At 45.5% G+C, this 16,377-nt stretch overlaps 1 protein-coding gene across 1 annotated transcript in view; it reads right to left on the bottom strand.

Moving 5' to 3' along the window:
• FAM20C (FAM20C golgi associated secretory pathway kinase) overlaps positions 1-16,377 on the bottom strand; it is a 148,290-nt gene that overhangs the window by 50,702 nt on the left and 81,211 nt on the right. The window contains exon 4 of the mRNA XM_040439867.1: positions 5,666-5,758. Coding sequence (XP_040295801.1) covers positions 5,666-5,758 — 93 coding nt within the window. The remainder of the gene's footprint in view (positions 1-5,665; positions 5,759-16,377) is intronic.

A 16,377-nucleotide genomic window follows, 5' to 3' on the forward strand; every position in this document is an offset into this window, starting at 1 on the left:
CTTGAATGGGGCTGAGCTTCACCTAGGCCATGTGACCAATGAACATGACCTCACTGGCCTAGAGAAAGCTGCAAGTGAATTCCTGTGCAAGCTGCAAACATCTGATTGGCAAGGGTCCCGGGTGTCGGACCCCAGCCAATCAGATACAGATGATTATCAGTATCTGATTATAGGATATTGGGATTATGGGATCATTTTATAGTTCAAGACTTTAAGAACACATGATCTGAATTACCAGTATATCTACTCTGAATATTTTTTATTTTTTTTTACAAAATAAAGCAGTTTTCATGTGTTTTTCCCCCCTTTTTTAGATATCACTTAAAGAGATTTTCCAAGATTTTGATATTGATGACCTGATAGTTTATTAATATCTAATCTCTGTGGGTCCTACTTCTGGCATTCCCACCAATCAATTGTTTTAAGAGGCTGCGGCACTCCCTAAGGCCTCTTCATAGGTCAGTGACGTCACATCCATGGGTCACATGGCCTAGGTGCGGCTGATCTGCAATACCAAGCACAGCCACTACACAATGTGCAGCGCTGTGCTTGGTGCGCTGTCAGGAGGCTGCAGCGCTCGCCGTACGTAGCACCTCGGCTCTACTATTATAGGCACCTCTCCTTTTTGAATTGGGTCTTGAGCGAGAGATATACACTTGATTAGCCACAAACTACTGGTTTTAGGTTGGGGGAGAGAAGGATCTTACTCGGAGATTGTGGTGATCCAAGATTACCAGGGTGCCTAAGGTGAAGCAAACAGATCCATGAGGGTGTAGCTATCAAGAGAGGCGGGGGGGGGGGTTATTTTACAAAGGGGACCTCGTCATAATTTTACTATGTGACCCTCTTTCCGAAGCGAATAAAATACCAGAAATACATCCTTGCAATATTAATACCATATTGCCAGTCTCGCTTTCATCTGCATATGGCGCCCTAATAAGCATTGCATAGGTCGGCTCATAGGCCCCTGCAATCATCCTTGTATCTGTGCCGGTTGACGTCTGATTTCAGAATGAGTGGACAAGATTATCATCTATAGCCCCCTTTAAGTACGGACCCCCGTTGTGTACCGGAGACTGCTCCATCTACTTGGCTGCATTAAATGTCCGGGCGGTCCGTAAATCACGGACATTGCTCAGCAGCAAATTTACTTGTGATGGGTTGATGATTCCAAGCTATGATTTAAAGGGACATAGAAGCCACAAGATTTTAAAACTGACTCAATGATTTTACTTATTTTTAGATATGTGCCAAAACTAGTAATTATAAAAAAGACAAATGTCTCCAAAAAAATTCTATATAGTACAAGTTAAATAGTACCTGTCACCTCTCTTGACATGGCTGCTTTAGCAAATACTTGTATTCCCCATAACATAACAATTCTGGGACGTCTTTTCTTAACACTATGTGTTCGGCTGTTCCTCTGTTATTCCTCCTTGAAATGCATGAATAAATTAACAACTGGGCATGACGTCCTTTGCTCGTCCTTTGGGTGACGTCCCTTGGCTGCATCCAGGGGCGGATTTGCCATAGATCTTACAGGGAAATTTCCCAGTGGGCCGATGTCCAGGGGGCCACCTCACAGCTGGCCAGTGGAAGTTTTTGGGGATGTATTTTGTGCTGCCGGTGTAACACCCCAGAATGGTGTATCTCTAATGGGCTAATATAATGTCATCTTATGTATATCTGTCCAGCTCGTCCACAATGTGCATTCCTAATCTTTTTGCAACTGTTATGTTCATGTAATATGCCTGGTTCACCAGCAGGTGGCAGCAAAAACAGCAGAGCTGTACTTACTTATCATTCCATTCTGACCCCCCTCTAGAGAGAAGTGGGCTAGTCCTACTTCCTGCAGGAAGGGGGGGGGGACCATTTAGTTCCAGTTTAGGTGTTCCCTAGACAGGGGAAAAGTGTGCAGGGGCACGTCTCTGCTGGACGTGCCTACACCAGCCAGAGCACCCTAAGCTCTGCTGGCCATGGAGGCTAAAGCCTAAAGCATCAAGAGCCAGGAGATTAGATCTTCAACTGAAGATAAGTCAGATTACAGAAGAAGTGCAGCATACAGAAGAAGCCAAGTTATCCAGTCAGCTTGTCAATACAACAGAGAGAGAGAGAAACAGATATAGCAGAGTTGAGTTTGCCTGCCAGTTCAATGCTAAAGCCTGCTGGAACCAAGACAAAGCCTGTAAACCGTTGGAAGAAAAGTTTATGCAAGTAAAGCTGCTGTTGAACTTCATCTCAAGGTCTGGACTCAAGTTATTTCTTCAAATCCCTCAATTATTCCCCCTATTTACTGCTTCAGAGCCAAAGCCTGGGGTCCAGGTAGGAGGACCATGACACACATAAAGAGACATTTTAGGCCGAACTATACCACTTGGCATTCCTACACCTGGGACGCGATATATAGAGGGCCCTGGTTGGAGGCCGCCCGTTGCCCTGGCAGTATTTTGTGATGGACTGTGGTATTTGGCTCTGTTGGGGTGGTACAATGTGCCACAGCATGGTATTGCTGGCCCTGCCTTCCATTAATTTGGAACCGACTACAAAACGGGGCCACTTTTAGTTTTTTTTCCAGGGCCACTTTAAGTTCCCAGTCTGCCCCTGGCTGCATCATGATATCTATTGTCATCTGACAATGCCCTAGGGAACAGCCAGACACCTACAGCAAGTATACGACCAGATCATTGTTTTATTAATCTCATGGGCTACACGGTATCTGATCAGAGGAGCCACACACGTTACCCACATACGTGTTTTCCAGAAGCAAGCGCCATGTTTGCATCAGGTGGATGTGAGCTACTTGAAGCACTTATTAGGAGTTAGTATTTGAGCATAGTGATTATAGAGTTTAAAGGGGTTCTCCAGGTTACAGATACTGATTACCTATCAATATGGATAGGTCATCAATGTTACATCAGAGGGGTCCGACTCCTGGTACTTTTCTCCTGGATCAATTATTTGAACAGACTGCTGTGCAGGCGCTGTATCTTCTTCACTATTTACCTGCTTGCTGTCTCCATCATAGCGTTGGTGCAGGGTAATTACAACTTCCTCTCCCAGTCAAGTGAATGGGAAGAACAGCTGTAATTACTCTGCACTGCAAGATAGACCAGCATCACAGCCCCTTTAAAGAGCTGATCGGTGGGGCTGCTGGTAGTCGGATCCCCACTAATCTGATATTGATGACCTATCCTGAGGTTGGATCATCTACACCAGGGATGCCCAACCTGAGGCTCTCCAGCTGTTGCAAAACGACAACTCCCAGCATGCCCAGAATGTCTACAGCTATCAGCCTACAGCAGGGCATGGTGGGAGTTGTAGTTTTACAACAGCTGGAGATCCGCAGGTTGGCCATCCCTGATCTACACTGTACACCATGGATCTCTTACTTCACCACAGAAGTCATCCATGTGCTTTCTCCATCCGTATGTCAGCACGGTCCATATTTTGCGGATCCGCGGTTTGCAGACTGCAAAATGCTTACGGTCATGTCCATGAAGCCTAATCCTGTAGATGGTATACAGTTAACAGGTAATGTATAAACACGCAGCCTTTTGGTCTTTCTTTTATGGAGGGTCGGTTATTTTATTTAGTTGCAACAAATATATCAAATGTTGCACGCCATTTGCTACATTTCTTGCACGGTTTACTTGTGGATTTTTCAGTTTTAAAGGGGTTCTCCAGGCTAGGATAGGTCATCAATATCAGATCGGCTGGGGTCCGACACCCGGCACCACCGCTGATCAGCTGTATGAGGAGACGTCACGTGCAGCGCGCATTTGCCGTTTCCCTTCGCTCTTCCTGTCCATTGCTGCTCTCTATGGCAAAGCAGCAGTGAACAGGAAGAGAGACGGGAGACGGCACATGCGCACTGCGCGCTCCTTCTCCTCAGACAGCTGAACGGAGGGGGTGCCGGGTGTCGGACCCCTGCCGATCCGATATTGATGACCTATCCTGAGGACACATTTGTAAACTATTATACGTTTATTTCTGATCACATCTGCATCTATTCATACTATAATATAAAAGGATTGTCGTATTGCGCCCTTTGCAAAAACCACAATATAAATTTTGAATATTATTTATTTTAACATGGATTTTCAATAAACTACAGTAAAGTTTTTTAACAATTAGGGGCATTATTACATTTTGCGCTATAGGTTCAGTGTTGACATTTAGTGCAGCCTGGTAATTCTTTGGTAAGGTATATACATTAGGCCTCATGCACACGACCTTTCCTTTTTTTGCCGTCCGCAAACCGCGGATCCGCAGAAAACAGAAGCTGGCCGTGTGCCTTCCACAATTTGCGGAACGGAACGGGCGGCCCATTGTAGAAATGCCTATTCTTGTCCGCAAAACGGACAAGAATAGGACATGTTCTATTTTTTTTTCGAGGCCACGGAACGGAGCAACGGATGTGGACACCACACGGAGTGCTGTCCGCATCTTTTGCTGCCCCATTGAAGTGAATAAGTCCTCATCCGAGCCGCCGTTTTGGCGTCTCGGATGCGGACCCAAATAATGGCTGTGTGCATGAGGTCTTAATCTGTATTTACCCTTGGCACATTGGCCTAGGTGTACAGATGTGCTCTACTGTCGGATTAATAGACTGACACTACCAGCACTGGTTGGATTTGCCAGTGTCAGGGAGTGGAGGGATGTACTTCCAACTGATAGTGCTCACTTATCAATTTTAGTTATATAGTTCTAGGAGGAATAACAGAGGAACGACACAACACAGAGTTCTAAGAAAAGATGCTCAAGTATTGTTATTTTATTAAAGGGGTTATCCCCTGATAAATGTAAAAAATAGACATCAGACATCATATAGTACATGACAATCTCTTTCTTAGTGTTGATCACGAATATTCGAATTGCAAATTTTTATCGCAATTATCGTCACTTCAATAATTCGCGAATATTTAGAATATAGTGATATATATTCGTAATTTTGAATATTTGAGATTTTTTTTTAATCAGTACACATGATCCCTCCCTGCTTCTAGCTTGTGGGCCAATGAGAAGGCTGCAATACCTTTGACTTTAGGGAGGCAGCTTATAGGTTTTAGGTGTCTGAGTTCCTCAGTCAGTGATCTCAACATATGTATTATTAAGAAGTGTGGATGTTACACTCCAATCATGTTAGCCGATTGTCAGTGATAGGGCCTAGCAGGGAAAGTGCACTCCCAGTGGCCTTCAAGTGATCAGATCATTACAAGGTTGACACAGGAACCATAGAGTTTTAACCGCATTATTAGCTCACTTTAAGATTATTATCATTTTTTATTATAACTCTGATTTTATTGAATAACTCTGGTTTGAAAACTACTGAATATTTTGTTGTGGGACAACCCTTTTAAGAATAAAACAGTAATGAACCGAGATCTACAAGGTCCTCTATAGGTGTCTGGTACTGTGACAAATGTAGGACGCCCAAAACTATAGACGTGAGCCTGGGTGTGCGTGTTCTAGAGCGGTCGTATAAAAGTTATTGCGAGGATCCACATTGGAGAAACCCTTGCCATGAATGGTTGATGATCCAAGACAGCACCTCTGCCGCCACCTAACGTCTCCTGTCCACGTGACAAAGTCCTGGACTGTAAGAACTTTGTAGATCCGTCCTCTTATAAATATGCACTTTAACCCCATGTTAAATCGTTCTTACCTGTCCAAATGAAACGCAGCGATCTCAGAGTTATGCCGCTCATAATCTGAAAAGTAGAAGAAGTCCGGCGGGGTTTCTTGCTCTCGTGTCTGCCTGAAAAATAAAAGAGATAAGTGATTACAATTGGTTGAAATCTCCCGTCATCTACTGTTCAAATATGAACATACCATATATATATATACGGCCTGCCCGCATGTAGAGGGCCTACCGCCACCACTCAATATACAAAATGTGCCCTGAGTCCTAGTTGCCTTGGCTGTGGGGGTACAGAGACATCATGTGAACTCCTGGGCGCCAAGTGCAAAATCTGTTACAAGACCATGTGCCATTTCCAATGCTCATGTTTTCCTATGCTGCCTGAGCATCAGAGTTGTTACGTTGGCATGTGTCATGGGATCAGGGGCAGGGGTGTACACAGATCTTATAGGACCCCATATATAGTTCCCATAGTAAGGTAATGTAGAACACGTGCAACGCTCCAGATTTCTGCCAAATTTCTGTTTTAGTTTTTTTAAAACAAGTGGAATTTTTTTTAAATAAATACAAACTGTAATAAAAAAAAAAGTTGCCTTTGGTCTCAACAGGTGCTTCAAATCTATGACACTCATTCTGAACACCATATTGCTCAATGTATAAGATTAAATCTCCAGCTTTGCTTCTGTTACAAAGCTAGCTGGCTGCCTGCAGCCACCACTAGGGGGAGCTCAGTGAATAGGAATTAATGCAGCTACTATTGGAGCTATAATAATCTCTGTACATGGAGCTCCCCCTAGTGGCGGCTGTGTGAAAATGCAGTGTTTTCACATGTGGAAGAAAAGAGCAAGTTCCACGCGGGCCCTATTGCAGTCGCGTGGTATTCCTAGGTCAGAGGCCGCAAAGCTGGAATGCCAATACTATTGTGTGCCCCTTCTACTGTAACATTACCTTGCCTTATGCACAGTAACAGACCACCATGCAAACCAATCAAATGCTTGGGGCCCAAGAGATCAGGGGGCCTTCCTGCTGACAACAAGCAGTTGGCTAAAAAAGGGAATTAAAGAGACGGGCATATTGCCTGTGCAATAGATTCAGCTGCACACGGATCCAGGGAGTAGCAGAAGTGAGATGACAGATGTGGAGTTAAGCAGTGCAACAGGGGAAGGGGTGCCCTTACATGAGTATTCTTGGTGCCCCAGAAATGCCAAATCCACCCCTGCCTCTACAAAATGCCAAATCCACCCCTGCCTCTACAAAATGCCAAATCCACCCCTGCCTCTACAAAATGCCAAATCCACCCCTGCCTATACACAATGCCAAATCCACCCCTGCCTCTACAAAATGCCAAAACCACCCCTGCCTATACAAAATGCCAAATCCACCCCTGCCTCTACAAAATGCCAAATCCACCCCTGCCTCTACAAAATGCCAAATCCACCCCTGCCTCTACAAAATGCCAAATCCACCCCTGCCTCTACAAAATGCCAAATCCACCCCTGCCTATACAAAATGCCAAATCCACCCCTGCCTATACAAAATGCCAAATCCACCCCTGCCTCTACAAAATGCCAAATCCACCCCTGCCTCTACAAAATGCCAAATCCACCCCTGCCTCTACAAAATGCCAAATCCACCCCTGCCTATACAAAATGCCAAATCCACCCCTGCCTCTACAAAATGCCAAATCCACCCCTGCCTCTACAAAATGCTAAATCCACCCCTGCCTCTACAAAATGCCAAATCCACCCCTGCCTGTACAAAATGCCAAATCCACCCCTGCCTGTACAAAATGCTAAATCCACCCCTGCCTATACAAAATGCCAAATCCACCCCTGCCTCTACAAAATGCTAAATCCACCCCTGCCTCTACAAAATGCCAAATCCACCCCTGCCTGTACAAAATGCTAAATCCACCCCTGCCTCTACAAAATGCCAAATCCACCCCTGCCTATACAAAATGCCAAATCCACCCCTGCCTCTACAAAATCCCAAATCCACCACTGCCTATACAAAATCCCAAATCCACCCCTGCCTCTATAAAATGTCAAATCCACCCCTGCCTCTACAAAATGCCAAATCCACCACTGCCTATACAAAATGCCAAATCCACCCCTGCCCCTATAAAATGTCAAATCCACCCCTGCCTCTACAAAATGCCAAATCCACCCCTGCCTCTACAAAATGCCAAATCCACCTCTGCCTATACAAAATGCCAAATCCACCTCTGTCTATACAAAATGCCATATCCACCCCTGCCTCTACAAAATGCCAAATCCACCCCTGCCTCTACAAAATGCCAAATCCACCCCTGCCTCTACAAAATGCCAAATCCACCCCTGCCTCTACAAAATGCCAAATCCACCCCTGCCTCTACAAAATGCCAAATCCACCCCTGCCTCTACAAAATGCCAAATCCACCCCTGCCTATACAAAATGCCAAATCCACCCCTGCCTCTACAAAATGCTAAATCCACCCCTGCCTCTACAAAATGCCAAATCCACCCCTGCCTATACAAAATGCTAAATCCACCCCTGCCTATACAAAATGCCAAATCCACCCCTGCCTCTACAAAATGCTAAATCCACCCCTGCCTCTACAAAATGCCAAATCCACCCCTGCCTGTACAAAATGCTAAATCCACCCCTGCCTCTACAAAATGCAAAATCCACCCCTGCCTCTACAAAATGCAAAATCCACCCCTGCCTCTACAAAATGCCAAATCCACCCCTGCCTATACAAAATGCCAAATCCACCCCTGCCTCTACAAAATCCCAAATCCACCACTGCCTATACAAAATCCCAAATCCACCCCTGCCTCTACAAAATGCCAAATCCACCACTGCCTATACAAAATGCCAAATCCACCCCTGCCCCTATAAAATGTCAAATCCACCCCTGCCTCTACAAAATGCCAAATCCACCCCTGCCTCTACAAAATGCCAAATCCACCTCTGCCTATACAAAATGCCAAATCCACCTCTGTCTATACAAAATGCCATATCCACCCCTGCCTCTACAAAATGCCAAATCCACCCCTGCCTGTACAAAATGCCAAATCCACCCCTGCCTCTACAAAATGCCAAATCCACCCCTACCTATACAAAATGCCAAATCCACCCCTGCCTCTACAAAATGCCAAATCCACCCCTGCCTCTACAAAATGCCAAATCCACCCCTGCCTCTACAAAATGCCAAATCCACCCCTGCCTCTACAAAATGCCAAATCCACCCCTGCCTCTACAAAATGCCATATCCACCCCTGCCTGCACAAAATCAATGACCAACACTTATTCAATAATTGTCTATTTTGTCATCTCCGGTTGATACATTGTTACAACCAGTCATAAGGTTCTAGCCTTTAAAGCAGACCTGGGCAAACTACGGCCCGGCGGACCTTTTAATCCGGCCCCCGGGCGGAGCCAGAGGCGTGCCAAGCAACGATACCCCTCCTCCGCGAATGAAGAGGACTTCCGACTCGGCGTGCTGCGTGTGGCATGGCGCGGTGGCAGGGAGGCAGCGTCAGCGGCAGTACTGTCTAGGTAAGACACAGCAGGGGGGGGGGTGCCTCGTGCGAGCCGTACCCGGGACCCGGCCGGCCGCAATTATTCCCTTCTCTGTAACAGCGCAGCGCCCGCGGCTCTCATAGTATTGGCTGTGACTGTCTGACACTGACAGTCACAGAGCCGACAAGCATGAAGCTGCGGCCGCCTCCCCCTGTGCTGTGTGTAGTCAGTGTGACTAACACATGGCTGATCATCTCTGAGCATTACGTTTCTAAAGGCAAGGGGGGGGGAGGGGTGTGTACTATTGTAAGGGGGGGGGGGGTGTTCTGTATATGAGGGGGCCTTCTGTATTCTGGGGGGATTCTTCTGTATTCTGGGGGATCTGTATTGTGGGGGGGGGGGGGTGTTCTGTATATGAGGGGGCCTTCTGTATTCTGGGGGGATTCTTCTGTATTCTGTATTCTGGGGGATCTGTATTGTGGGGGGGGGGGTGTTCTGTATTTTAGGGGGGTTTGAACTGTAGGGGTGGGTCTGTATTGTAGGGGGGTTCTGTAGGGGGGTCTGTATTGTAGGGAGGGGTCTGCACTAGGGTTGTCCCGATACCAGTATCGGTATCGGGACCGATACCGAGTATTAGCGGGAGTACTCGTACTCCCGCTAATACCCCCGATACTTCCCCCCCAATCCCCCCCCCGCCGCAGCCGAAACCGCCGCCGCCAACAACGACGCCGCCGCTACAACGTTAATCACCGCGGCGCGGGGAACATTACAGACAGCTTTCGTTTGAACAGCTGTTTTCCCCGCTGCGCATAGACACTCCCCCTTGGACGGATCTGTCCAATCGCGAGCAAGGGGGAGTGTCTATGCGCAGCGGGGAAAACAGCTGTTCAAACGAACGCTGTCTGTAATATTCCCCGCCGCGGTGATTAGGTACAGTAGGTACGGGGGACAATGGCTGGATTCACAGGGGGACAATGGCTGGATTCACAGGGGGACAATGGCTGGATTCACAGGGGGACAATGGCTGGATTCACAGGGGGACAATGGCTGGATTCACAGGGGGACAATGGCTGTATTCACAGGGGACAATGGCTGGATTCACAGGGGACAATGGCTGGATTCACAGGGGACAATGGCTGGATTCACAGGGGACAATGGCTGGATTCACAGGGGACAATTGCTGGATTCACAGGGGACAATTGCTGGATTCACAGGGGACAATGGCTGGATTCACAGGGGACAATGGCTGGATTCACAGGGGACAATTGCTGGATTCACAGGGGACAATTGCTGGATTCACAGGGGGACAATGGCTGGACTACCCCTTTAAGATTTGGAGTGTCTTTGCATTATGTCTTGAGAATGCTAAGAACCTCTTTCCAACAGTAAATGAAACTCAAAATGTGTTTGAGTGAACGTGATTGTAAATTTTCACTAATATGAGTCACAAATAGTGAAAAATGTTCATTGTTTTGGGAAATTTTGTTTAATAAATTTAATTTTTTTTCTTGTAAGGCAACCTCACTTTTTCATTGTTTAACTATAACAAGTACTCGTACCAGTTGTCCAACAATGATATTTACTGCTTTTTATAAAGAAATACAATTGATTTTATGCAGTATTGAGTTTAGCCTTTTGGCCCGGCCCTCCAAAATATTTTCAGTTTCTCATGTGGCCCCATCGAAAAAATAATTGCCCACCCCTGCTTTAAAGGGTATAAAAGACGTCATCGGCGCAGGCGCACTGAGGGAGTGCTGAGGAGACGAGCCTCCTCATCTCAGAGCGCCTGCGCCGAATGACCAGAGGCGTGCGATTTTTGAAATACTGACAGGGCCGGCCGGAGGAGGAGATCACGGCTGGCCCTGTCAATCAACAAGAGGAGGGGGCGGATTTCTGCTGCGGCTACCAGCAAGTAGACGCCCTACTTGCTGGTAGAGCCCTGATTTGCATATTATAAAACTTCGTTTTCTAAAGAATCGGCCGCATGAAAGTAAGTAAGACTATTATATTCTCCTATATCGCGCTATAAGGAATATAACTATCCAAAAAAAAAAAAAAGAGTTTTGTGGGGTGACAGAAACCCTTTAATTGTCTAAATCATTTAAAAATCAGGCACTTATATCATGTCGGTTTTCTACAATTACCATACGTCGCATTCATTATTTGCAATGTAAAAAAAATAAAATAAAAATCAATGGCGAGATCTTAAAGGAAAGACCCTGAATGAAAAGCTTCTTCTTCATCTTGACAGTTTAGCCAGCTGCACAAGCTGTAATTGTACCTCACGTCTCCATAAGTGACATATGGGACGGTCATTAAATCACTGCAGGAGCAGCTCATTCTCACAAATTTTACTCGTCTATTAGCTGCCTGCAGCTCCAGCGTCTCGCACTATATACATCATTAACTTTTGCATCTTAAAAAAGAAAAAAAAAAAATTTTTTGCATTCTTCAGCTTGTTTGCGGAAATCTTTCCAAGATATCAAAACCAGACATTTTCCAAGTGATGGCCACAATGCAATTAATGCTGGCGTGCTCTGTAGATTGGAGAAAATTCTTCTAAACCTCTAGTCATTTTTTTAACCCCCAAAAAAATGCCAGCAGACATCTATTTCGCAATAGCTGAGGAGCACCAAGTAAATACAAAACGAGCAATAGAAACGTAACATCTAATTGTAGATGACAACCACCTGCCGACCGTACTTCTCTGCTGGAGATGATGTTTTATCTCTGGCCTCTAGTGGGATAGTTCAAGATCTTTTATGTCTTTTTTTTTCTACTATTTTCCACCAATTAGCCAACTGTCTAGGGTTTGACAAATATAGCAGCGTCATGCTGTGTTGGTGAATTATGTCAAAATATTGAGGTGCCCTTGAAAGCTTCTAGTTTTTATCGTTGAGAGAGCATGAGAAGTCATGATGCATTTAGAGGAAAAAGCCTATTTACATTAGCTGTTATAGGGCCTACAAAGAAAATGAGTTCCTTGGTGGTCATCGCGATGCATCTACTGTGATCATTTTTTAAGTTAATCGCACATAAAGGGTTAAGGAAAGGAACACCATAGATGCTATGTCCAAGATGAGCAAGGGATAGATGTATCGAGTGCATCTGCTAGTATAGGATCTTCTGTCAGACTGAGGTACTTTGGGTCCATCTAACAAAGTGATTTCGGAGGCCCATCTGTTACAATCAGTGGGTGTAGAACCACTGTGTCAACCTGCTGGTTTTACAAACCTAAAGGCTCTATCCTGGCAGCTCCATGGTATTGGCTGTTTAACCACTATAAAAGGATCTGCTGCAGGAAAGCCACCAAGCTTTTACCTCCTGGAGTAGTCCTGGTGTGGTTGACAGCTGAACCATGGGGGTCACAGACACTGATGTGGAGCACCTAGGGATCAGGCAAAGCTTGTAGTCAGGAACAGGAGGGCATAGTTTGTGTGATTCTGAGAAACAGTCCAAAGGTCAGAGCAGGCAACACAGGGTCAGTACAGTGATCAGGCATGGGCAGGTCAGGTGACAGAGGGTCAGAATCTGGCAGAATCTGAGCCCACCAAAGAATCCTTAAGTTCTGTGGTAGACCATTTGAGACCCGAGTGCACACTTTTCTTATCCAACTCAGCTCAGAACATATAGTGTACAACTAATCTGAGGACACTGTTTGAAGACACAAACTAGAGAGAAAATCTAAACTAACCCAAGGAATACATACAAATTTCACACAGAATTTTCCAATAATTAATTCAAACCCAGGACCCCAGAATCACTAGAACACCAGAACAGGGTCACTGCAAAAAGGTTGATTGTTTAAATGTTGTATTGTTAAGTGAAATGCTTAGATTTATTGTATTTGCGTATGCCTACTCAATAGTATTGTATGAATAGTTTGGGGTTAACAACCTTGAACCAGCCCCTTTAGGTTACTAGGAGATAGACCAGGGTCTTAGTGGGTAGATGGAGTTCTAGCCTAGCTGTGCTACTAAGAGGACATGTGTCTGCTTGCTCCTCAGTCCTAGGCCTGAGTCCGAGAGAACCATTATGTCTGCAGTTTTATACAAAGTGCTCCAGAGTGAGAGAGAGAGAGAGAGATTATGGCGCTCTAGCTTTGTGACGTCGAGAAGCAAGGAAGAGATTTGGAGGATGCGGGTCAGTGCTGGGCTCCTTCACAGTGGGCATGGCTGGGCTCAGAGTCAGAGAACGCTGGACTCATCTCTCAAGCATGGAGGAGACAGGACTCATCTAAGGTTCATTTACATATCTATAAAAGCACACAGAGCTATGGCGACTGGATATTGCGGATGTGCTAGCGGCGATCTAGCAGCCCATGTCCTCAGCCCTATACACAAAATCCAGGTGACAGGTTCCCTTTAAAGGGGTTATGCCATGAATAATATAAAAAATGAAAATCAGACATCATATAGAACATGGTGGTTACGAATAGTCGGGCGGCACTGCGTGAAGGTATGGGTGCACGGTTAGCGGACGTCACTCCGGATGCTTAAATGAAGGAAGAGACCGGCACTCCTTGGTACTGCAATTATATCGGGTTTATTCGCCACTCATAGAAGAGGTGACGCACGTTTCGACACATGCAAGTGCCTTTATCAAACCAATGTGAGCAGCAGGATCCACCTATCCTGCTGCTTACATTGCTTTGATAAAGGCACTTGCATGTGTCGAAACGTGCGTCACCTCTTCTATGAGTGGCGAATAAACCCGATATAATTGCAGTACCAAGGAGTGCCGGTCTCTTCCTTCATATAATCATATAGAACATGACAATCTCTTGCCAATCTAGAACCAGCCCTGTACCTCACATGGATCCAGAGATCTCCCCGTTCATTGCTCTGCTAGATTTATATCAAGCTGACAGCTCAAGTGGAGTGTCTATTCTGCTGCAGCTAAGGGGGAAGGGGCATGCTCTCCCTATCACAGCTCAGGAGGCAGTTGAAGGACGAAACTGAGCATGTGCCTTTGAAATGGGTTTGCAAAGGGTTTGCCTTTGAAATGTACCTTGATACTGTTAGATGAACAACTCCTTCTATTCTGCACTTACTCAGTAAAGCCAGACCTATTTATTTCCACCAAGTGGCCTGGTGACTGACTTGAACATAATTTCCTTGCCATGGCATCAATATCTACACTCCTGCCGTACAAGCTGCCAAAACACCTAACACCAAGGGCACCCCATTCACCATCAGGCAGGATCCTTGACATCTGGGTCTTCCCCAAGGGAAGAAGGGGTGCACCATCCTGTCAGAGGGATATCGGTGTGAGGATTGCCCCTGAGATCCGTTTTTCAGAGCCACTGCCACTCCCATCCTCCTCACCCTCTCCCAGGGTTGCCATTGTACATACATTACATTGTGAAAGTTGAAAACATTGGGTGGAAGAAGCTCAACTAAGACTCTGGGTGACACCTAAAACAGTAGTTGTCCCTCAACATTCCATAACCGTGATAGGCCTGGTAGACCGCTTTAGGTGTCTGTTGGAGAAGGACTGAGCAGTAAATAGTACATAAGTGCTACACATTTACATTTTTATTTGGAAACTTTTTTGCTTAGCAGCCTCCATCTAAGAATACGTAAGATGAATGACAGCTCCTCTAATCTTCTAGCATTTCCCCTGCTTCCGAATTCCATTGGCCTTAACTCGTCGAAGATTCAGACACATTAATGCAATGAGTTTTTTCGCGGCTCTCATTTCCATAAGCGCTTTAGTTCTCTACTTGTTTCCATGCAATGAGGCATTTTACAGCGGAGAACATTATCAAGATAAATACTCTTCACACTTACTATTCCTGCCTTTAATAAATATTATGCCTCCACGAGGTGGAAAAGCAATGTTTAGCTTATTTCTAACCGAGTGTGGAACAAAAAACAGTCATGCTTTGTCTCATTCCCATCATTTAGACAATGAAGGGAGCAGACGCCATTACCCATCTATTCTACTCTTTAGAAGAGAACAAAATGGAGAAGGAGGGAGAGGAAACATGTATCTGTGTAGCTCAGCTTGTGATGGAAAAGAAAACATGCCACCAGCCAGCACTTTCTGCTTCGAAATGCTGAAAAACAGCATTTCAAGATAGTAACTAGTGATGAGCGGCATAGGCAATACTCAAATTAGCGATATTTCGCTAATTTTTGGGCAAATATTTGCCATAAATTAGCCAAAATGCCTCCATAGCTCTAGATGCAAAAACTCTTCCAATAATACCCTGTGAATCCTCTTGTGGTGGCAATCATCTGATCACTGCAGGTCACAGCAGCAAAACCCTTGTCCATGAGCTTCTATTAACGGGAAGCTTCAAGCAGCTGCACATTACTTATCACTTATGTGCCAGCCCTCAGAAGGGAGAAGATCTATAGAAGGTTTAGCCTACAGAAAGGAATCGCAGACTTTGACAAAGAAGGTAATTCTGGCTACAGCCTCCTCTGCATGTGGTGGAAACACTGTAAGCTACAAGCTGCCTACTATAACCAAAGAACAGGAGGGCCCCCTGGTCAGAGACTGTATTCCCCTAAGGACACTGTGGATATCATATACTTATATATATCTGACGATAGAGAAAGCGCATGTCTTTAGGCCGGGAAAAGGAGAGATTGACTAGTCACTAGTTTGATTGAGAGAGAGAGAAGCAAGCCTCCATATACAACCTTTGGGAACTACTTGAATCGACTATAAAGACTGCATTTCATGTGAATGGTGCCTGTGTGGATCACCTGCTGACCGACTTCAGTAAAGTGCTGTGGTTTTGTTATAATAACACCAGTTTTATTATTATGGATAGGACATCAGAATGTGAAGGACCGACACCAGACACCCCCCACCATTCAGCTGTTTCGGGCAGCCACCGATGCTGGAAACCATACAGTTGATGGAAAGCTCCTTCCATTGTGTAGTTCTCTGCGCTGGTGTACTGGAGCTCAGCTCCTATTCACTTAGGGAAGCTAAGTTGCAGTACCCCAACACAGGCACTACACAGTAGGTGGAGCCTTCTTCTTCTGTTTCCATCCACGGTATTGTTTCCGGGGCCGTAAGTCAACCAAAACAAGTGATCAGTGGGGGTGCTTATTGTCTGACCTCCACCGATCTGATATGGTGACCTAGCTTGATGATAGGCCATCAATATCTCAGAACTGGAAACCCCTTCAAGAAGTGGTTGGGTCAACACATGTAAGTGAACCAACGTTTTGCTCAAGGTCTCTGTCACCAGTTTATGCTGCCCTCAGATA

Source organism: Bufo bufo, chromosome 7 (assembly GCF_905171765.1).
Source record: "Bufo bufo chromosome 7, aBufBuf1.1, whole genome shotgun sequence".
NCBI lineage: Eukaryota > Metazoa > Chordata > Amphibia > Anura > Bufonidae > Bufo > Bufo bufo.